General features: G+C 42.1%; 1 protein-coding gene across 1 annotated transcript in view; it reads left to right on the plus strand.

Annotated features, from left to right (window-relative positions):
* Positions 1–8,218: 8,218 nt before the first annotated feature.
* The window catches only part of SLC38A1 (solute carrier family 38 member 1), a 38,899-nt gene continuing 29,817 nt past the window's right edge, over positions 8,219–17,300 (plus strand). Inside the window, exons 1-2 of the mRNA XM_064655839.1 lie at positions 8,219–8,464; positions 17,078–17,290. Coding sequence (XP_064511909.1) covers positions 17,172–17,290 — 119 coding nt within the window. The 5' untranslated portion in view covers positions 8,219–8,464; positions 17,078–17,171. The remainder of the gene's footprint in view (positions 8,465–17,077; positions 17,291–17,300) is intronic.

The following is a 17,300-nucleotide window of genomic DNA, read 5'->3' on the forward strand; positions in this document are numbered from 1 at the left end:
TGAAAACAGCAATATTAGATGACAAGCTTTTAGAAAGGCATCCAGAATCTGAACCAGGTAGCATTTGCAATGAACATGAATATTTCAGAACACCTTTACAAAATGCAGTCACTCCTTACTTTTACATCTGCATTAGGCCGTGAGTAATACTAAAAACACACTGGGCTACGTACACTAGTCCATAATATTTCCAATGCGACTTCAGTACCTGAGTGCACAAAATTTGCAGGATCAGGCTATGGTTTGCTGCCAAGGCAAGGCTTTAGAAAGACAGCATTTTCAAATGGACATTGTGGACTAAGCACACACTTAACAAACTGCAATCAAGTTCTTGCATGAAATACAAGTTCTAAGCCTATTTGCAGGAATTTTTTAAAATCTATTTATTATTAGAGCTATAGTACCATCAACTAATATATAATATACAATACATATCTGTAAATTTTAGCTATAAAGTATTAATACAAATTTCTATATCCTATATATTGTAATATATCTTCTGCCTTCTAGTTATTCAGAGCTTTATACACCAGGTCTACTGGTAAAGCATGATCTTGTAAGAATTTTTTCTCCTATCACTTACCTCAGGATAAAGTCTTTTAAACCAACTTCTAGAATTTTACATGGGTCTTAGAAATTTTATTGCACTTTACCTCTGACACAGTCTTATTAAAATGTTACCTGTTTTCTTCATCTTCTGAGTAGGCAATGTGAAACATGGTAAAACAGGAGGGACCTCTAGATGAGTGAAAGCAGTGGGAATCAAAACTACTGAATCCCTTCTCTGGTGTGAAGAGCCTCTGCTAATGGTTGACTTGCATATGTTCCAGTGATAATCATTATCTTGTTTGCTGTAAGAAGGTACATAATTAGTTGTATGCATTGCTAAGTTAACAGCATCTTCTGCTAATGTGCTTGTCAGAAGAGGCTGTAGGACAAGGCAGGTAGTCTTCACTCAGATGTTCAACTTCTGGTCGCAGCAAGTGTCCCAGATAGGACACTAAGGGATGTAAGCCCAGATAGGAGAGGAATATAAGTCCACAGTGCTGAAACACATTTTGGGTTGGCAAATATATAGCTGCTGGAAGACAATAAAACAGATGTTGGTAAGAAGCAGGTTCAGTTTTCCATCTCCAAAGATGCCAGGAGCTGGCATGAAGGCAGACCTACCTCTACGGAAGTAAATACTGATACTTAAGGCAGACACCTGAAATATTTTCTATTGTAATATCGTGCTCCTACAATTAATATGATCATACAGAATTGTACAAAGAGTAGGGATTTGTTCTGGGAAATAAAATTTGCAGGTGCTGTATCCAACTGGATGTATGAGCAGTCTCATTTTGTACCAAAAATCTATAGCACCAGGACCTGCATGGACTCTTTCATCCAAAAGAAATGCAACAAAAGGTCTTTTGCTTATAGGATCCTTTCAAGGACATCAAAGGAAAGGGCATTTAATCTTGAACTAACTAGTCTTGCCCTAACATTCGACAGGAATCCTAAATAAATAATTATTCTCCTTTTTTTCCCAAGTTTTCAATCTGCAGTGGGGCTAATAACACTTGCCACTTGTAAGCAAAATACTGGGAGATGCTGAAATGAAAAACACTGTGTAAGTTCAAAATACTTACTGTAATCAATAATTCTACAATATGATAGACTCCTCACTTCAGTAAGTGCCCTTAAAAAAAAAAATTATGTACTCTAAAGATAATTTCCCAAACACTATCCTTGAAATCAGAGGATTCAGATACGGAGTACTTAACTAGATTGCAGGAATGCATGCCATTTCTAGTCCTGTAATTAGGCAACAGAGCAGATCTAATCACTTCATTAATGTAATGGCAGCTGCTATATGAAGCCCAAAACCAGAGAGAGAAATGGTTTACCGCACAGGTACCTCAGAATGTGTTTAAGCATGACTGCTAACAGAACTGCATACCTTGACATTTTTGTCTGCCATTTGCCTTTTTCCCTTATTTGCAGCTTGAGCTCAATAGCCTGTCAGTGATGTGCAACTGGTGTTGAGCAGCTCCATGCCGCACGGGAGACTCAGGGGAAGCAGGAACACCTGCAGGGCTTGAGACTTCCCTGTCTCGAGCGGATCAGGAAGTTTTGCTATATTTTGAACATGAAGTTCCATGTTATAAATATAGTTTTTCAGTTTAACGTTCTTTCTACAGAACTTAACTCCTCCATAAACACATGGTGAAAGGCAACACATTGTTAAAGGCATGCACATTTAATAACCACTGAACACGTGCACAGAGCAGTGCCTTGGCCTATAGCACTGTCACAATCTCTAGGGAAGGACTTGCAGGAATACACAACACCCAATGCCTTGTAAATTATGGATTAAATTTTGCTTTCACTTATTTAATCTAGTTTTAATGAAAATGGAATTTGTTTGCATTTTAAAGAATTGCAAAAGCTAACATAAACGCTAGGGGAAGTATGGGATGGGTACTGGGCACCACATGAGGCACCTGTCTGGCTTTACCGCTGCATTAACAACATCAGATTTTAAATAAACTGACTATTTCTGCTGGACTTCAGCCATACTTTCTGACATGCCCTCGGGTGTGTCAATAGTTTTATTTTGGTTTATTCTTTTAAAAAATATTAGCCATCAAAATGTTTTAAAGGACTTCATTTTAACCCAGTCCTCTACTCCCTGAGTATTAATTTCTCGTGTGCAAAGCTAAGATTTATTAATTGGTTGTTTACTGTGGTGATTTAAAGAGTTCATAATTTTTCCACCATCCTGAAAAGCTTGTCATCTTCTTAGATGGGAATTGTCAAAAAAAAGTCACTCTCTTTTTCCAAATTCACCCATTTAATGATTTTTCATGAGCCTATAACTTCTGCAGGATACATTATTGCTGGATTACACTTAGATCAGTACATACAACCTGGATACTAACAGGTCAGCATCTAATATCATATATAGTCAGGGAAATGAGCACTGATTTCTAAAGATACTGAGTTCTCTTAACTCCTATAGATTTAAGCTGCAGTGAGACATGCTCAGCCACTCTGAAAGCTTTAAATTAATGTTATGGATTTAGATATATAATATTTGGCACCCAAACTCTGAATCAAGCTTTCTTTCTTTTTTTTTTTTTTTTATATATATGTATATCTATCTTTACTGGGCTCTGCACTAGCAGGCTGGTCCCAGATTAAATAAATTAACTTTAGTATAATTTAATACAATACATAACTAAGTATTCTTAGAATAATTTAATTCACAACAGTTATCAATTATTTCATGTTTCTAGACATATCCCATCCTCCATAGACATGCCTTTTATGCTCGGACTAGGAGTTGCAATTTGCGTGGACAATTTCTGGCAATACGACATAACAGGTACTGTCCCTTAAAATGCTGGCAAGCCTTTGAAGTTACTCTATACAAATGGAATTGCAAAAAATATCCTTTTCTGGGGAAAAGGAGAGAGGATCTAATTTTTGTATAGAAACACAACTCATCATCTTGGTCACCACAAAGTCTAAGTTTACTCATTTCAGAAAGATCAAAGTTTTATGGTCTACTCAGACCATATAACTTGGTCTATAGCACTGTAAATTGACATCAAAAAGCAACACCTTAAAAGCAAGTAGATAGAAGAGCATTTTGTTACACCTACTTTTAAAGTGTGTTTGAATGACACTTTTACTATGGCTACAGGGACCTATCATATTGCAAATCTCTTTGGTTTAGTCACTGCTATTTCCTTAACCTCATGCAAGAAGTTTGAAACCTTTGTATCCCAATAAAACACTTGTTCTGACCAAAGAAAAGAGTTAGAGCAGATGATCAGGAGGTAACAAGAAAAAGCACAACTACCTGGTTTGTTGCATGAATTCCTGAATCTAAAGAGGAAGAGCAGAGGACAACTCCTATTAAACCAGGATTACTCATCATAGTGGTATACCATACTTTGGTCAGAAAACTAACAAATGATAACATATCATGGTCACAGAGTCACTGCCATGCATGCAAGATTTCGGAGCGCTGGAAAACTGACTGTCTCAACACGCAGAGTTGGAGGCGGCTGAACACATGTTTAAACACAGTTGATGCTATCAATGTTCACTAAATCTGTGACAAGTGTGGGCAGTTCTTTTCAGAGTATCGCGCAAGACCAGTCATGTACATATCGTACATTATGCATCGTAGTCAGTGATGTTCTCCCTTGCTCAGCTGCCAGGCAAAATATCCTCCTCTGCTAATGTCACAGATTCAACATCGGGACCCTGCTAGCAGCAGAAGACTTTTAACATGGCCATAGATTTCCAAGAAACCTTTCTTTTTGTTTGCTAGCAAATCCTGGAATGGCAGACTACAGAAACCATAGATATTTTTTGAATTATTACTTTATTTCAAAGAAGAAATTTGCACTGTGCAGTGCAATAGCTTGCTGTACCACCCAGAAAGATTACATCCACCTCAGCACACCCCATAGCATGTTTGGGCTTGAGGCACTCCCAGCCCAGGTAGGTACCAGTACTTTGTTCATCCTTGCAGAAGATCTGCAACACTTTTTGAGCCCACAGTCTCAGTGAAGCCTTGGTGGAAAAAGGCTCTCCCTGTCTAATTACTTCCATTAAGAGGACCGGTACTGCCACCTCCTGTGAGCACCCCATGGCTTAGATGCCGCCTTATCAAACCTGAGCTCACAGGCTCTGCAGCAAATGGACACAAATTCTTCTTTCCAAAAAACAAAACCAATTAAAAAAACCAGCCCCAAAATTCTATGTGCATTTTAGTTCAACTTGATTTAGATGTAGACTGAGGTGCAAAAATAGCTACTGCCTACACCCTGTCCTTCCTCATCACTCTTGACCATTCTTGAAAGGCAGTCAGAGACTTCAAAGATGTTCAAGGTCACTTTCTGGCAGCAAGCACCCTCACTGCAAAACACAGGATTTTTCTCCTTAAGGTGGCTTTTCACTTCTGGTCTGTTCTCTTTTATTCTCTCTTTCACACAAGCACTAGCATGTAAGTTCAAGCATGCCACTGGCAGATGTACTAAGAGGTGAAAAGAACTCTGTAAGCACCTCCAGCTCCACCTGTCAGGCTTATCACATCAGCTGTGAATCCCCCACCCCAGGCACAGCCACCTCCAACCCCAGCAATTCCATTCCCCTGGGCTGTAGCCATATATTTGCCAGAGGGTAAAATAGTTGAAATGGGTAATCATACAAAATTAATGACGCTCTGTCATCAGCTTTGTGCCAGGTGCAAGAATTGTGCTTGGAATGTCTGGTAGGCTTTGCTGCAATTTGGAAGCAAAAGACAACAAAGAAGTCAGCCAAGTCCCACTTTCAATGAAATGCACCCCAAATCAAACAGCATTCTGAAACTGCATGGAGAAAATTGCTAAATGCTCACATGTGTGATAATATAGTAAACCAAAGAAGTATTTGGTGTCTTTTGATTTTAGCTCATTTTTACTATGTAGTTATATTTTTTGTTACATACTAGCAGTTTCCATTAGGCAGTAAAAGTTAGTCAATAAGTATAAATTTTTGAAGGACAGTTCAGAAGGGAATTTTCCAGACTCTGTAAGAACATTGCACTTCAGAGGGTAGTTCTGAAAATGAATATGGCTGTTGATTCATTTTAGGCTGGCAAAATATAGTCTAAAGAATATTTGGAAGCTGTAGGTCTGAACAAAACAGAGAAAGGCTCAGGGCTATTTCAGAGGAAAGAAAAGAGGATCTATTTTGACTAGATAAAAGTGCGTTAAAAGGCATTCAAGAAGAGAACTGCCAGTTCAAGATGGGCAAGAGAAAAAAAAAATATGTGCCTCAAATATAAAGGTAAATTCCTGAATCTTTTTGGTATATCTGAAACCAGATATGGGAATGATTTAAGACTGAAAAGGATAAAGACCCAGAAGGAATGAATAAGGTCAATAAGAAGTGAATGGTACAAAAATCTGTTGGAAAAAACTTACAAGAAACCATAAGAACTAGAAGATGCTTGCCACAAGCATAAAGGTTTCACAGCATATCAAGGCAAACAGAACCAACAGTGATAAAAAAACAGAGAGATATTGAGAGGGAGAGTGGAGAAATTTGAAATACTAGAAGTGCAAAGTAAAATAGTTTCCATTTCTTAGAAGTGCTAAGAATTTCGTGGAGCTGTATTAAGGTATGTTAAAAAGATTTTTTTTCAAATTCTATAAAAAATTAAGTACCTTGATTTTAAGAATGTGCATGACAAGGTAAGAATCAAATAGCCTGCCTTTACAGCTATAAAATGAAAGCTGGTAGCAGAACACATCAAATCAATGATCATTCACCTGATAGCCTGATAATGTTCTGTTTTAAAGAAACAAAGTTTAGTTTCCTCTTATTCTCTACAGCAACACTGCCTGACCACGTCCACTATATAACACACGCTTTTATTCAGTAATCTGGGGGAGAGGTTGATTTTTCAGTTCAAGATATATAATCTAATTGAGTCTAAATTGCAAATACCTTCTCATCTGCTTTCAGGCATGATGCCTTGCATGTAGGGCTGGATGGGCAGTCAAGCCTCTAATTTGGAATCCAATTCCACATCTTTTGTCAGTTTGAAATTTCTCTGGGATTGCATATGATTCTGCTGTGAGCCCCAAGAGGTTTATTCACATGAGGAAGTGTTGCAAGAGCAGCCCTTGGTTTAACGCCCTTGGGCAGCTAGCTTTTCCTTGGGCTTCACTCTCATTGCTGGGATGATATAGCTCTTGTCCTAGCAAGGTGCAATGGGATGGGTGTTAATTACTGTTTGCACAGTGCTTCACATTCAAAGAACTCTGGGGTCCTCAGCACAGGAAAGGCGCTGTTGGAGTGGGTCCAGAGGAGGGCCATCAGGTGGCTGGAGCACGTTTCTATGAGAAAAGGCTGCAAGAGTTGCTGTTGTTCAGCCTGGAGAAGAGAAGGGTCCAAGGAGACCTTTTAGGTCTTTCAGTACCTAAAGGGGGCCTATAAGAAAGATAGTGACAAACTTTTTAGAATGGCCTATTGCAATAGAACAAGGGGTGATGGTCCTAAACTGAGAGTCAATTTAGATCAGATATAAGGAAAAATATTTTTCCCTTATTCTTACATTACAAAGAGGGTGGTGAAACACTGGAATAGGTTGCCCAGATGGATGCTCCACCCCTGAAAACATTCAAGGTCAGGTTGGACAGTGTTCCGAGCAACCTGATCGAATTGAAGATGTCCCTGATGATTGCTCACTGTTCGTTGAACTTTAAAGGTCCTTCCAACACAAACTATTCTATGAACTGCCCTATTGAAAAAAAGATGTGGCAGAAGCGCCAAAATGGGAATGCAATTTGTATATGCAAAGCCAGTGATTTGAAAACCACAGTTCTTAATGTGTGTCATCTGCCTTTTTGGCCTGACATTTAGAAGACCCCTTTTCGACATTTAGTGGAAATTCCAGAGCAAACACCTCAAGAAGCTTCCGGAAGAGTTACCACAAGAGCTTCCCAGCAGCCATTCTCCCCCACTGTGGGCAGCCAGGCAAACTGGCCCCAAAACCTACACCATCCAGTATCCTTTCACTCTTTGCCTTGTGACATCCCATGCGAGTCATGTGTTGTGTGGAATGAAACTGAGGACAGCTGCAATGCCATCTTGCTTCAGGTTTGTTCTTAAAGAGTTTTTTCCAAGTCAAAAAGCTCACAATGCTTTCTAGAGATTAGTATGGAAATAACAAGCTACAGCAAATCACTTGTGCATCAAATCCCCCCTTGTATTTGCAAAAGGTGTCTTGCCCCAGCTGGAAATGCTCTGACCTCTCGAATGTATGGCAGCATTTTCAACATACACATTTTGCATGACGAAACAGGAAATCGGGTTACAAGATAATGCCAGATCTCCCGTAGCCATTTCACGCTACAAAAATCCGACCTGCCTGCCGGGAGGGGTTCTCTTGTGGGCAACCGTGGCGTGGAGAAAAATTATTGTTGTTATTGTAAAAAGAGTAAAAAATTATTTTTTTTTTTAAAAGAAAGATGCTGAACATCCATGGGGCCGGAGAGCTGCGGGTGTCGGAGAGCGCCGTGGGTCCCCTGCCCGGACCACGTGCGACCCTCTGCCCCGCGGGGACGGCACGACCGGGGCTCCGCGTCCCACAGCACCTGGTGACGCGGTCCCAGCCCCAGCCCCAGCCCCGGCCCCTGGCCCGGCGCGGCGGCGCGCCCGGCGCGCTCCCGCCAGCCCGCCCACCTCCACATGCACACACCCGCGGCGGGAGGAGGAGCGGCATCTTCCTCGCCGTCTTCGTTTCGCCAATTTAATTCCCCTTGCATCCTCGCCTCTTTTTCTTCCTCCTTTTTTTTTTTTTTTAATTTTAAATTTCTTGTTATCCCTGTAATTATTTGTCGCGGCGCTCCAGCCGGCTCCCGGTGGATAGGGTGGATCGCTTTTCGTGGGATCCCCGCAGCTCCTGGGGAAGGTAGGCAGCAGCTGATGCAATCGCGGGGATGGGGCCGCGGCTCCCCGCGCACCCTTTGTCTCCGCGCCGCGCGGGCCGGAGCCCGGAGCCCTGAGCTCGCCGCGCTTTGTCCCCGCCGTCTGCGCATCCCTCTCCGCGCCCCCAAAACGTGCCTCCTCACCCCCGAGTGCTGCGCATTCCAAACCCTAAAAATGCGCGCAGCGAGCCGGGGAGGGGCTGGGGGAGCCCGGCGGGGCGGGAGGGGACGGGGGGCCGGGGCTGGGGCCGGCCATGCGGCATATCCCCGCGGCTGGGGCGCGTTGCCGGGCCGGAGGCGGGGGGGCGGTGCTGCTCTAGCCGGCTGCTCAGGCGGGCATGGAAAAAAAAAAACCAAAGCCCAGCAGAAATAAAACAAAAACCTGGTAGTCGGCAACTACGAGCTTCCGCTTGCAGCGGAAAAAAAAAGAAAAGTAATAGTAATAATAAATGAGTTTCCCCAGGTGACGGCCGGGCGGCGGGTGCCGCAGCCCCCGCACGGTGCGCGGCCGCGGTGTAGCCCTGCCCGGCTGTGGAACGTTCTTGCCTTTCCCTTAAACCCGGCGCTGCTATGGGGTCAGTGCAAGTTTTACGGTATTCGGAAAATGCAGGCGCGTACGCGTGTGCGTGGTGGCCCGTAAATACATAGTAACAGCTGAAGTAGTCCGTTTTAATGAGCAAAGGCGACAACAAAAAGGGGCCGGTGTGAATGCCCGGGCGTGCATTGGCTCAGAGGTGTCCAGGTCGCTCTTGTGACAGGGAGCTTGTTCCATTGTTTTACAGAGTTCGTAATGCAACCTGTAGCTAAGGATGTGTCTGTCTCCTTGTGAAAGAGGAGACGAGGAGGTGTGTAAACCCGTGCTTTGTTTGTGTGACATTGGAAGGACTGAAATAAACCCCGGATCTGGCAACTGGTTTTATGGAAATTGAAGCTATAGTATGCTTGTGCCACCAGCCGAACTCACTGCATGTTCTTGGGCTATTCAGCGTCCCAGACCGCTGTGGGACATTTCTACCAACCTCTAGTTCAAATTATAGATAGGAACCTGTGCTTTTGTGGTGCTTCATTCACCTTCGGGTTTGTTTGGCTTTTACACGTGCTTGAAAGGCAAAAGAACATAGAAGAGCTATTGTTCTAAAAGTAAAGTGTTAGAAAAAGATACTTTTTAGTTGATAAAATACATTCTGGGAATAAAAATAAAAACCAAGAAAGTGACTTTCTGAGTCCAACATTCTTAAATCAGAAGTAAAAACAGCTACAGGGAGAGAAAGAAACAGTATCCTTCCATCTAACATTTACTTCATTTGCTACCAAAATACCAACTTTGTTTTAAAAGTTTCTAAAAGGAAATTCCATCTGTTGCTGAAGGATATAGATATCAATAACTGCCCTTTTCAGGTTAGGAGCCCCTGCCGAAATGGCATTGAAATCTGCCTGCAAAACCTGCCTGAAATCTAGGAACTGCCATATTGCTGGTAAGCAGAGGCCTTCTGCTGAGGCTTGATGGAAATTCACTGACTAAAATGGGATCTGCTTCACAGTCGTACTGAATGACTCCTATTTGACTTTGCCTTTTCGGAAGTTTTTTTTTTTCTTTTTAAGAGGCACCATAGAGAGAGCACTTCTCTGAAGCACACTGCAGCATCCTCTGGCTTGTCACTTGAGGCTGTTTATGCTGTAGTTGGACCAACTGGGCTTTCTAGCCCAGGTGAGGATAGGAGACAGTTGTTGGCAGTGAGCGCCACACTCCACATACACCTGTGCAGAGGGATTATCCTCTGAGTTGTTTGAAGCTTTTTGAAGACTGCTGTAAAACACAGAGGATCAACTGTCCTTCATGACCAAATCCCGCTTTTTACAAAGGTTTTAGAGGATGGAAGGCAAGGCAGGGCTCTCTCGGCCTTCCTTCTTGCAGGCTCCTTGTCCTGGGTCTCTGTCCTACATTTTGTCTGTGTTTTCCTGGTTTGGGGGTTTGTTTTTTTTTTTTAGCAGGGGAAGAGTGGTGACTGAGCAGAAATGGGACTTTCCTTCCCTCTGTGCTCTCCTCTGTCTTTTTATCAGCCTGCTCATTTCTGTACGAATCCATGTAGCATGTAGCATTAAAAGTTTGTATTGTGAGGACAAATGAAATGTTGTGGGAATATTTAAATATTTTAAGCCTGAATTCAGTTTCCTTTCTGGTAGGTATTTACTGCTGTGACCTTAATCCAATCCAAGAAGTTTGAGCGGCTGCTCTTGGGAAAAATGGCAGCTTTTTCATATTTTGCAGTCAATTCTCATAATATTTGTCTAAGCTTATCAGATAAATATCACTCTGAGTCTCTTAGAGTCAAAACTGAGGTAGAGAAATTACTTGTAAACTGGGGCAGAAGGCAAGTGAGTTACATATGAACTTATACAAAGGGTTCTTCCTTCTGTAGTACAAAATTTATTGAAATAGGAATTTCAGAGCTGCTGTTTAACCCTTACAAATACATCTGGGTAGTCTGTTTTGTTGCAGTGCCCCATAAAGCCCCACTCATACAGCATTTCCACTTTCTATGGAAGACAAGAGTTTATTTGTGGCAGTGCGTTCTGGGATCTCTTTTCAAAACCGAGACTGCTGAGAGGATTTCACAGAGAAATATAATTAGGAAAAAATGTGACTATATTCCTCTGCCAAATGCCTTTCCTAAATTGACTGGGAAGGGCTCAAAACAAAAATGTACTTAAACCCATTTTCCTTTATGGTTCATCTTTAAGTGTTTTGCTTAAAGTAATGAATCACTGGGTGAATCAGACTGAGATTTTATGGTTTCTTATTTGCCTGCTTTTGATCAGCTGAGTAGCCTGTCGAGACTTAATTTGGGACTGTGTTCTCTTTCTTTATGGCAGCATGGAAGGGCGGTGTGGAGAGTGATGGGGCAAAGCAGGAACATTTTCCTGTTGCAGCGCAAGGTCATGCACTACCAAGAGAAAGGTCGACAATCCACATTTGTGCTCATCGCTTCTGAGTGATATATAGCATCCTTTTCTGAGCTTCCTTCCGCTTCCTTCCTAAGTCTTCTGTCACTCGTTTCCCCCCTCCCCATCTTATCTTTTAACCGTTTCCATCCTGCATGCTGTGGAAGCTGTGTGAGAGAGAAGAAGCCTGAAAATGAAAGGGGGTGGTTTACAGCCACCAAAGAAGCAGCTGCAGCAGCTCGAAGTCCTTCCGGCCGCTGCATGGCTTTCATCCTGGCACTGTGTCCGATGGGCAGGACGGCTGTGTGCTGGTACCTTGTCGGTTCTCTGTGGCTCCCTGAGCCCAACTGGGGCTGGGCTGCCGTGGGACCGGAGTGAACCCCCTTCCTTCCACTGCTCCTGTGGCTGCAGCCTGCTGCAGAGGGGCAGAGCTGAGGAGCTGGAGGCAATGACATTTCAAGCACTGCAGCTGTTTGCTCAGTGGATGTGAGTCAGTCTTTAATTTCCAGGCTCTTTTTATCTCAGTGGCTCTTCTCTAATCTCTCCATTTTGTCCTTCCTGTAGATGAGGAGTGAATCTGAAGCTTTATGTTCCTCATGTCAGGTGTCACTAATGTGGAACAAAAAGGAGATAGTTGCTTCCCCGCCTCCCAGCGTGATACTGTTTCGTATAAAGCTTATTTTTGCTTTTTGTCGTTTAAGTGAATAGTCCGTGCACAGAGTTTCAGGCTCAGTGTTTCATTGTTTATATCCACGATATCTTACTGTCATATTGGTCTACTTTGAAAGAAGTTTCAAAAGTATGAGCAAAGACTTATCACATCTTGGGCTTTGCAGGACTAAAACCAGCTGGTGTGAAAATCAAGTGCTGGATTCTGATGACTTGTAACCAACCAAGAGGAGTTCTTGGCAAAACTCCCTTTGTGAAGGAAATTGAGTCGTGTTTCATCTTTTGAGTGAATTAGCTTGAATTTCGTAGTTAAAAGTGCTTAGTGTGTCTTGGATATTTACAAATCCCAAGACTGACTGTGGGAAGCACACAGTGAATGAAGCTCCCCCCCTGGATGTGCAAGGGCACATTACAAAAACCATATCCAGAGATGGGCTAGATGGTGTCCAACTCGACCAATTACCCAAATGCCTCTTGCATACTGGCTCAGCTTTTGGGCAGTCATGTGCTTTAAGGTGACACTTTTTGAATGATGTCATTTACGGGACATGAAAGAAAAAAAAGTCATGTGAATTAAGCCATCACCATTACCACCTAGAGTGTTGATGTTACTGTTAAAAACACAACTTCCAGCAAAGTGTTTTCTGAGAATACACCTCTTCCAGCTATGGCCCAGAAACGATTCATGCTTGAACCAGCAGAAGAAATAAGGATATACCGTCTGTATAACATTTTTTTTTCAAATACAAGGATTTTGATCCCATTACTGCTCTTGTGGAATTTAACAGTCCAGAAAACTGGAGTTGCAGGGATATTTTTTTTTTTATGTTTCAGAAGGCAACAGAGAAAATTACTACAGTTCTTGAAATGTGCTTTAAAGGCTTGTGAAGGTCTCAGTGTCCTTGAAACAAAAAACACTTTCATTTTATCTTCTTGTATCGTCACACAGTCCTCCTGAATTCTGTGACCAGTTGTAATCTTTCCCATATTCTGCAAGGAGCACACAACAAATAAATTATCCATAAAGGGTTTTACAAGACATATCATGGAACATTTAAAGAGAAAGCCAAGCTCCTAGGTCAGAGCACTGCTTTTTCTACTAAAGGAGGGGCTGGGTCAGCTACCAAACAAAGGCCCTTGAGGTTCCTTTTGAAGGGTCATTAACTCTTTCCTGGTTTTCTCTTAGGGTGATTCCTGCTTCAAGGAGCAGTGATTGCCCATCTGAGTATAAGAGTTTGAAATAAGAGCAAAATTCTGATTTCTTCTTCATGATTTGCTTTGTGTGTGTCTGGAGAGAGAGGTTCTCTTTTTGGAAGGTTTAAGGATGGACAGAGTATTAGGCACAGTGACTGAAGTGATTGGGATTTCTGCAGTCACTCTTCACATGATTATTTACTGCCTTTTAATGTGAATTAGGAATAAAGCTCAGTTTAGGAACTCTTGCCAACATAGCATTTTTATTTGCATTTCTTTTATGACATTTCTTGAATGAAAAAGCTGTAAAAGTACAAATATTACCATGCTGCTTCCAATATAGCTCAGTATCAACATATAGTGAATTTTTATTAGTTGAAGCAATTTGGGTTTTTCTTCCCACGGCATTAGTGGCACCTACACCTGAGGTGGCAACTTGCTTAGCTCAGCTATCCCAGCATTGAATCTCCCTTGGGGAGCAAAGCTATTGCAATTGTAGGGAACAGCTCAGTGAGACTTCAGACCACTCCTGTGGGTCAGGGTAAGTTGTCCTTCAGCAGTGCCAGGCTCCGCTGTAGAGGCCAAGTGACAAGCCTGGAGCGGACACTTGACTTGTAGGGAATGAAGCTGGTTGATGTGAACGCTATCATTTGGAACTGTAGATTTTATTAAGGCTCTGTGGTTTGTCACATGGGTGAATTTGAAGTTTAAAATGGGGAGGAAAGTTATATGACCACCTGTACTCCATTGACTGTGGAGGGTGCCCAGAGTCATTAGCAATGACAACGGGTTTTCTCTGTATATCTCTAAGATAACTGTATCTTTGCAAAAATTTTGTGACTTGCACAGTGCTTTATTCCAGGTATCACATTTATCACCCTTTCTCTCTGAATCTTCAAGGGCTTCACAAACTGAGTGTTATTGTCGCTATTATCATCTTAATTTTACAGATGGAGATGTTAAGGATATGTTAGTTTTTCTTTGCCAAAGATCTGTGATGAGTTCATGCCATGACAATGAAAATTTCGGTCCCCAGCCCCACTACTCTCTTCTCACCCTCCTCGTGTTTTGGCACTGAGATGAGGTTTTCTCATACTTGGAAGTATGAGTATTATTTCACTCAATTTTTTTTTTCTTTCATCGTTTTATTTTGGTGTTTTTTTAGTAAATCACCCTAGCAAGAACCTGAGGCAGATTCAAAGATGACTGTCATGCTGCTTCAGGAACAACTTGTCTGCCTAAAAGCTGGAATCGACTGAAATGATTACTGATGCTTCAGCTTGTGCTAAGATTTCACTCCATCTTATAGAATCGTAGAATGGTTTGGTTTGGAAGGGACCTTGAAGATGATCTTGTTGCAACCCCCCTGCCATGGGCAAGGACACCTTCCACTACACCAGGTTGCTCAAAGCCCCATCTAACCTGGTCTTGAACAATTCCAGGGATGGGGCATCCACATCTTCTCTGGGCAACTTGTGCCAGTGCCTCACCATCCTCACAGTAAAGCATTTCTTCATAATATCTAACCTAAACCCACTCTCTTTCAGTTTAAAGCCATTCCCCCTTTTCCTATCATTACATGCCTTTGCAGAAGTCTTCATTCAATTAATTTTCTGTAGAAGCAGAGTTTTGGTTAAAACAGACAAAGCTTGTCACTCCTTACGAATAAAGCAGTGAGCTATGCTCCTGCCACTCTGGCCCTGCAGTGTTGCAGTGACAGAGGGCCAGAGCAGCAGCTCCTGAAGCCGGAGCCGCACGTCAGTGAGCTGTGCAGCCAGCTCTCCAGTGTGCTGTTTACCTCACATGAGTGCTAATTTCAGCACCTGCTTTTGAAACACTTCATGGAGAATTTATTAAGCACAGGCAATGTCAAGGCAGTTCTGAAAATCCTCCTGGGGCACCATGATGCAAAACGGTGCCCAGAGGAGAAGCTTCTCTGCTTGAATCTCAGATGAACATTGCACAGGTTTGTAAATGCCAGGGGATACAGATCCTGTACAGAGGTTGTAAAGTCTCTTAAAGAATATTTTATTTTAGGAATTCATGGTCACAAGAAGCTTGAGGATTCAGTGGGCTTGATCCTTGCCATCTCAGCAGTTGCCATCTCCTGTGGCTTTATCCTTTTATAAAAAGATCGTGCTTCTCTTCCAAAATAGGTAGACTATTTTATCCCTACAGTCTCCTGAAGACTGTTCCAGAATGTCACTGCTAAAACTACCCTCTGCTTGCCAGTCTGCATTTGTTTATCAGCAACCTAAATCAATGGTTTTAAAAATATTTTATTGTGCTAACATTTTAATACTCGAGCAGTTTTCTCCTGGTGTCTGTGGTGGAAATCTCTTCTGTAGAGGAGTTAAAAAGGACTCAGCTAACATGCCCCAACCTCTGTCCTCACAACAGGCTGTACCAGGCCCTGTCAGCCACCATAATTATGTGCTTAGTTGCTCTTTCAGTGGAAAAGAACAGATCTTGCTCTACTGTTAGCCTTGAGACTGGCCTTTAAACTTTGCACCTGAAGTTTAGACAGGGTGGGCCCTTGAGGAATTGTTAGGAGCACATGCACATTTAAAAACTGCATTTCTGAGAAAGTATTTACAGGGAAGAAACTGCTCATTTGCAAAGTCCTCTTCTGCGTGGTGGAGATGTGGTATAAAACAGAAGTATTGGCTTCTGTAAACTTAATTTGAAACAGGCAGCTGTCATAACTGAACAAGTGAACTACATCCTCCTGTCTCACCCTGCAAGAGCTGGGTATGCTCATGCCTCTTTGGTTGCATGCAAGCAGTTTGATGGCTTTGAGGTAGCCCTGAGAAATTTAAAAATATTCCCAGATTAATCTGGCGTCTGAGTGTTCACCACATACCCCAAGGTGAATAGTTGTTTGGCAGTACTGCAGGAAATTCATTCACAAAATGGGAATTGAGAGAGTTGTGGTGTAGGAACTTGTTTGTGAATAGCATACTGTTGCCTCACTACCACGCTGGAGTTGTAGCTCAGCTTAGAGTGGTTGGACTCCAGAAAATATTGGTCTTTCAGTTGATTTGCGTTGCTGATAAGGAAATATGTAATTGTAGCAGACTTCTCTGATCTGCCTTTGGTGTTATTCTCGGTGCTTTTATGCAACACATCTATCAAAGGAGAGTTCACCTGATCATCTAGACAGTAACTGCTTGACACAAGGTATACATTACTCTTTCTCCCATGACGCATGAGCTCAGGGATTTGGTTTTGTCTGCTTCTGTCCTTGTTCATTATAAGTTTAACCATACACAAAGCATCATCTACACATCCATTTTACCAAAAGTGTGTTGGAATATATGTATTAGTAGAATGGGGTACTGGGATAACTTGTTCCCTCTTTCCACTTAGCATCAGCACGGACACAATGTGCTTTATATATTTTTAATTAAGAATGGAGAACATACAGAAGACAAACACCAAATATCAAAATGTGACTTGGATAAGCAAATAATTTTTATTCCTTATTTTGTAGGCAGTTCCTCTCTTTTTCCTGAAACAAACAGGCTTGGTTTGCTCACAAGTTTGTAAATAAAGTACTGTCTTCAGCAGTTGGTTGGAGGACAGGGTAAATTTGTAAGGTTTCTCTCATTAAGGCATATAAGATTACTACTGTTCTGCAATGCATTGAGGTTATAACCTGAGGTCCATCTAACAATACAAAATTGCATGGTAAGGATGGTCCCTCCTTGCAGGTTTCACTGGTTTCTTCTGGTGATATTTCCTGCTGTTGGTGGTATACATCTTAGGTTTTTTTCTTGTGTTTTATTTAGGTTGCTGACACTGTGGTTGCAGTTTATTCACAAGATACCAACCAAACACTAGTATTTGAAGAACCACTTGGATAGGCACAGTTCCTCACGCAGCATGCCTTTCAAAGCTGGATTAGAACTGACTGAATTGCAGAATATGACTGTCCCTGAAGATGATAACATCAGCAATGATTCAAATGATTTCACAGAGGTGGAAAATGGCCAGATAAATAGGTGAGTATTT

The sequence above is a fragment of the Pseudopipra pipra genome, chromosome 5, assembly GCF_036250125.1.
Source record: "Pseudopipra pipra isolate bDixPip1 chromosome 5, bDixPip1.hap1, whole genome shotgun sequence".
NCBI classification, from domain to species: Eukaryota; Metazoa; Chordata; class Aves; order Passeriformes; family Pipridae; genus Pseudopipra; species Pseudopipra pipra.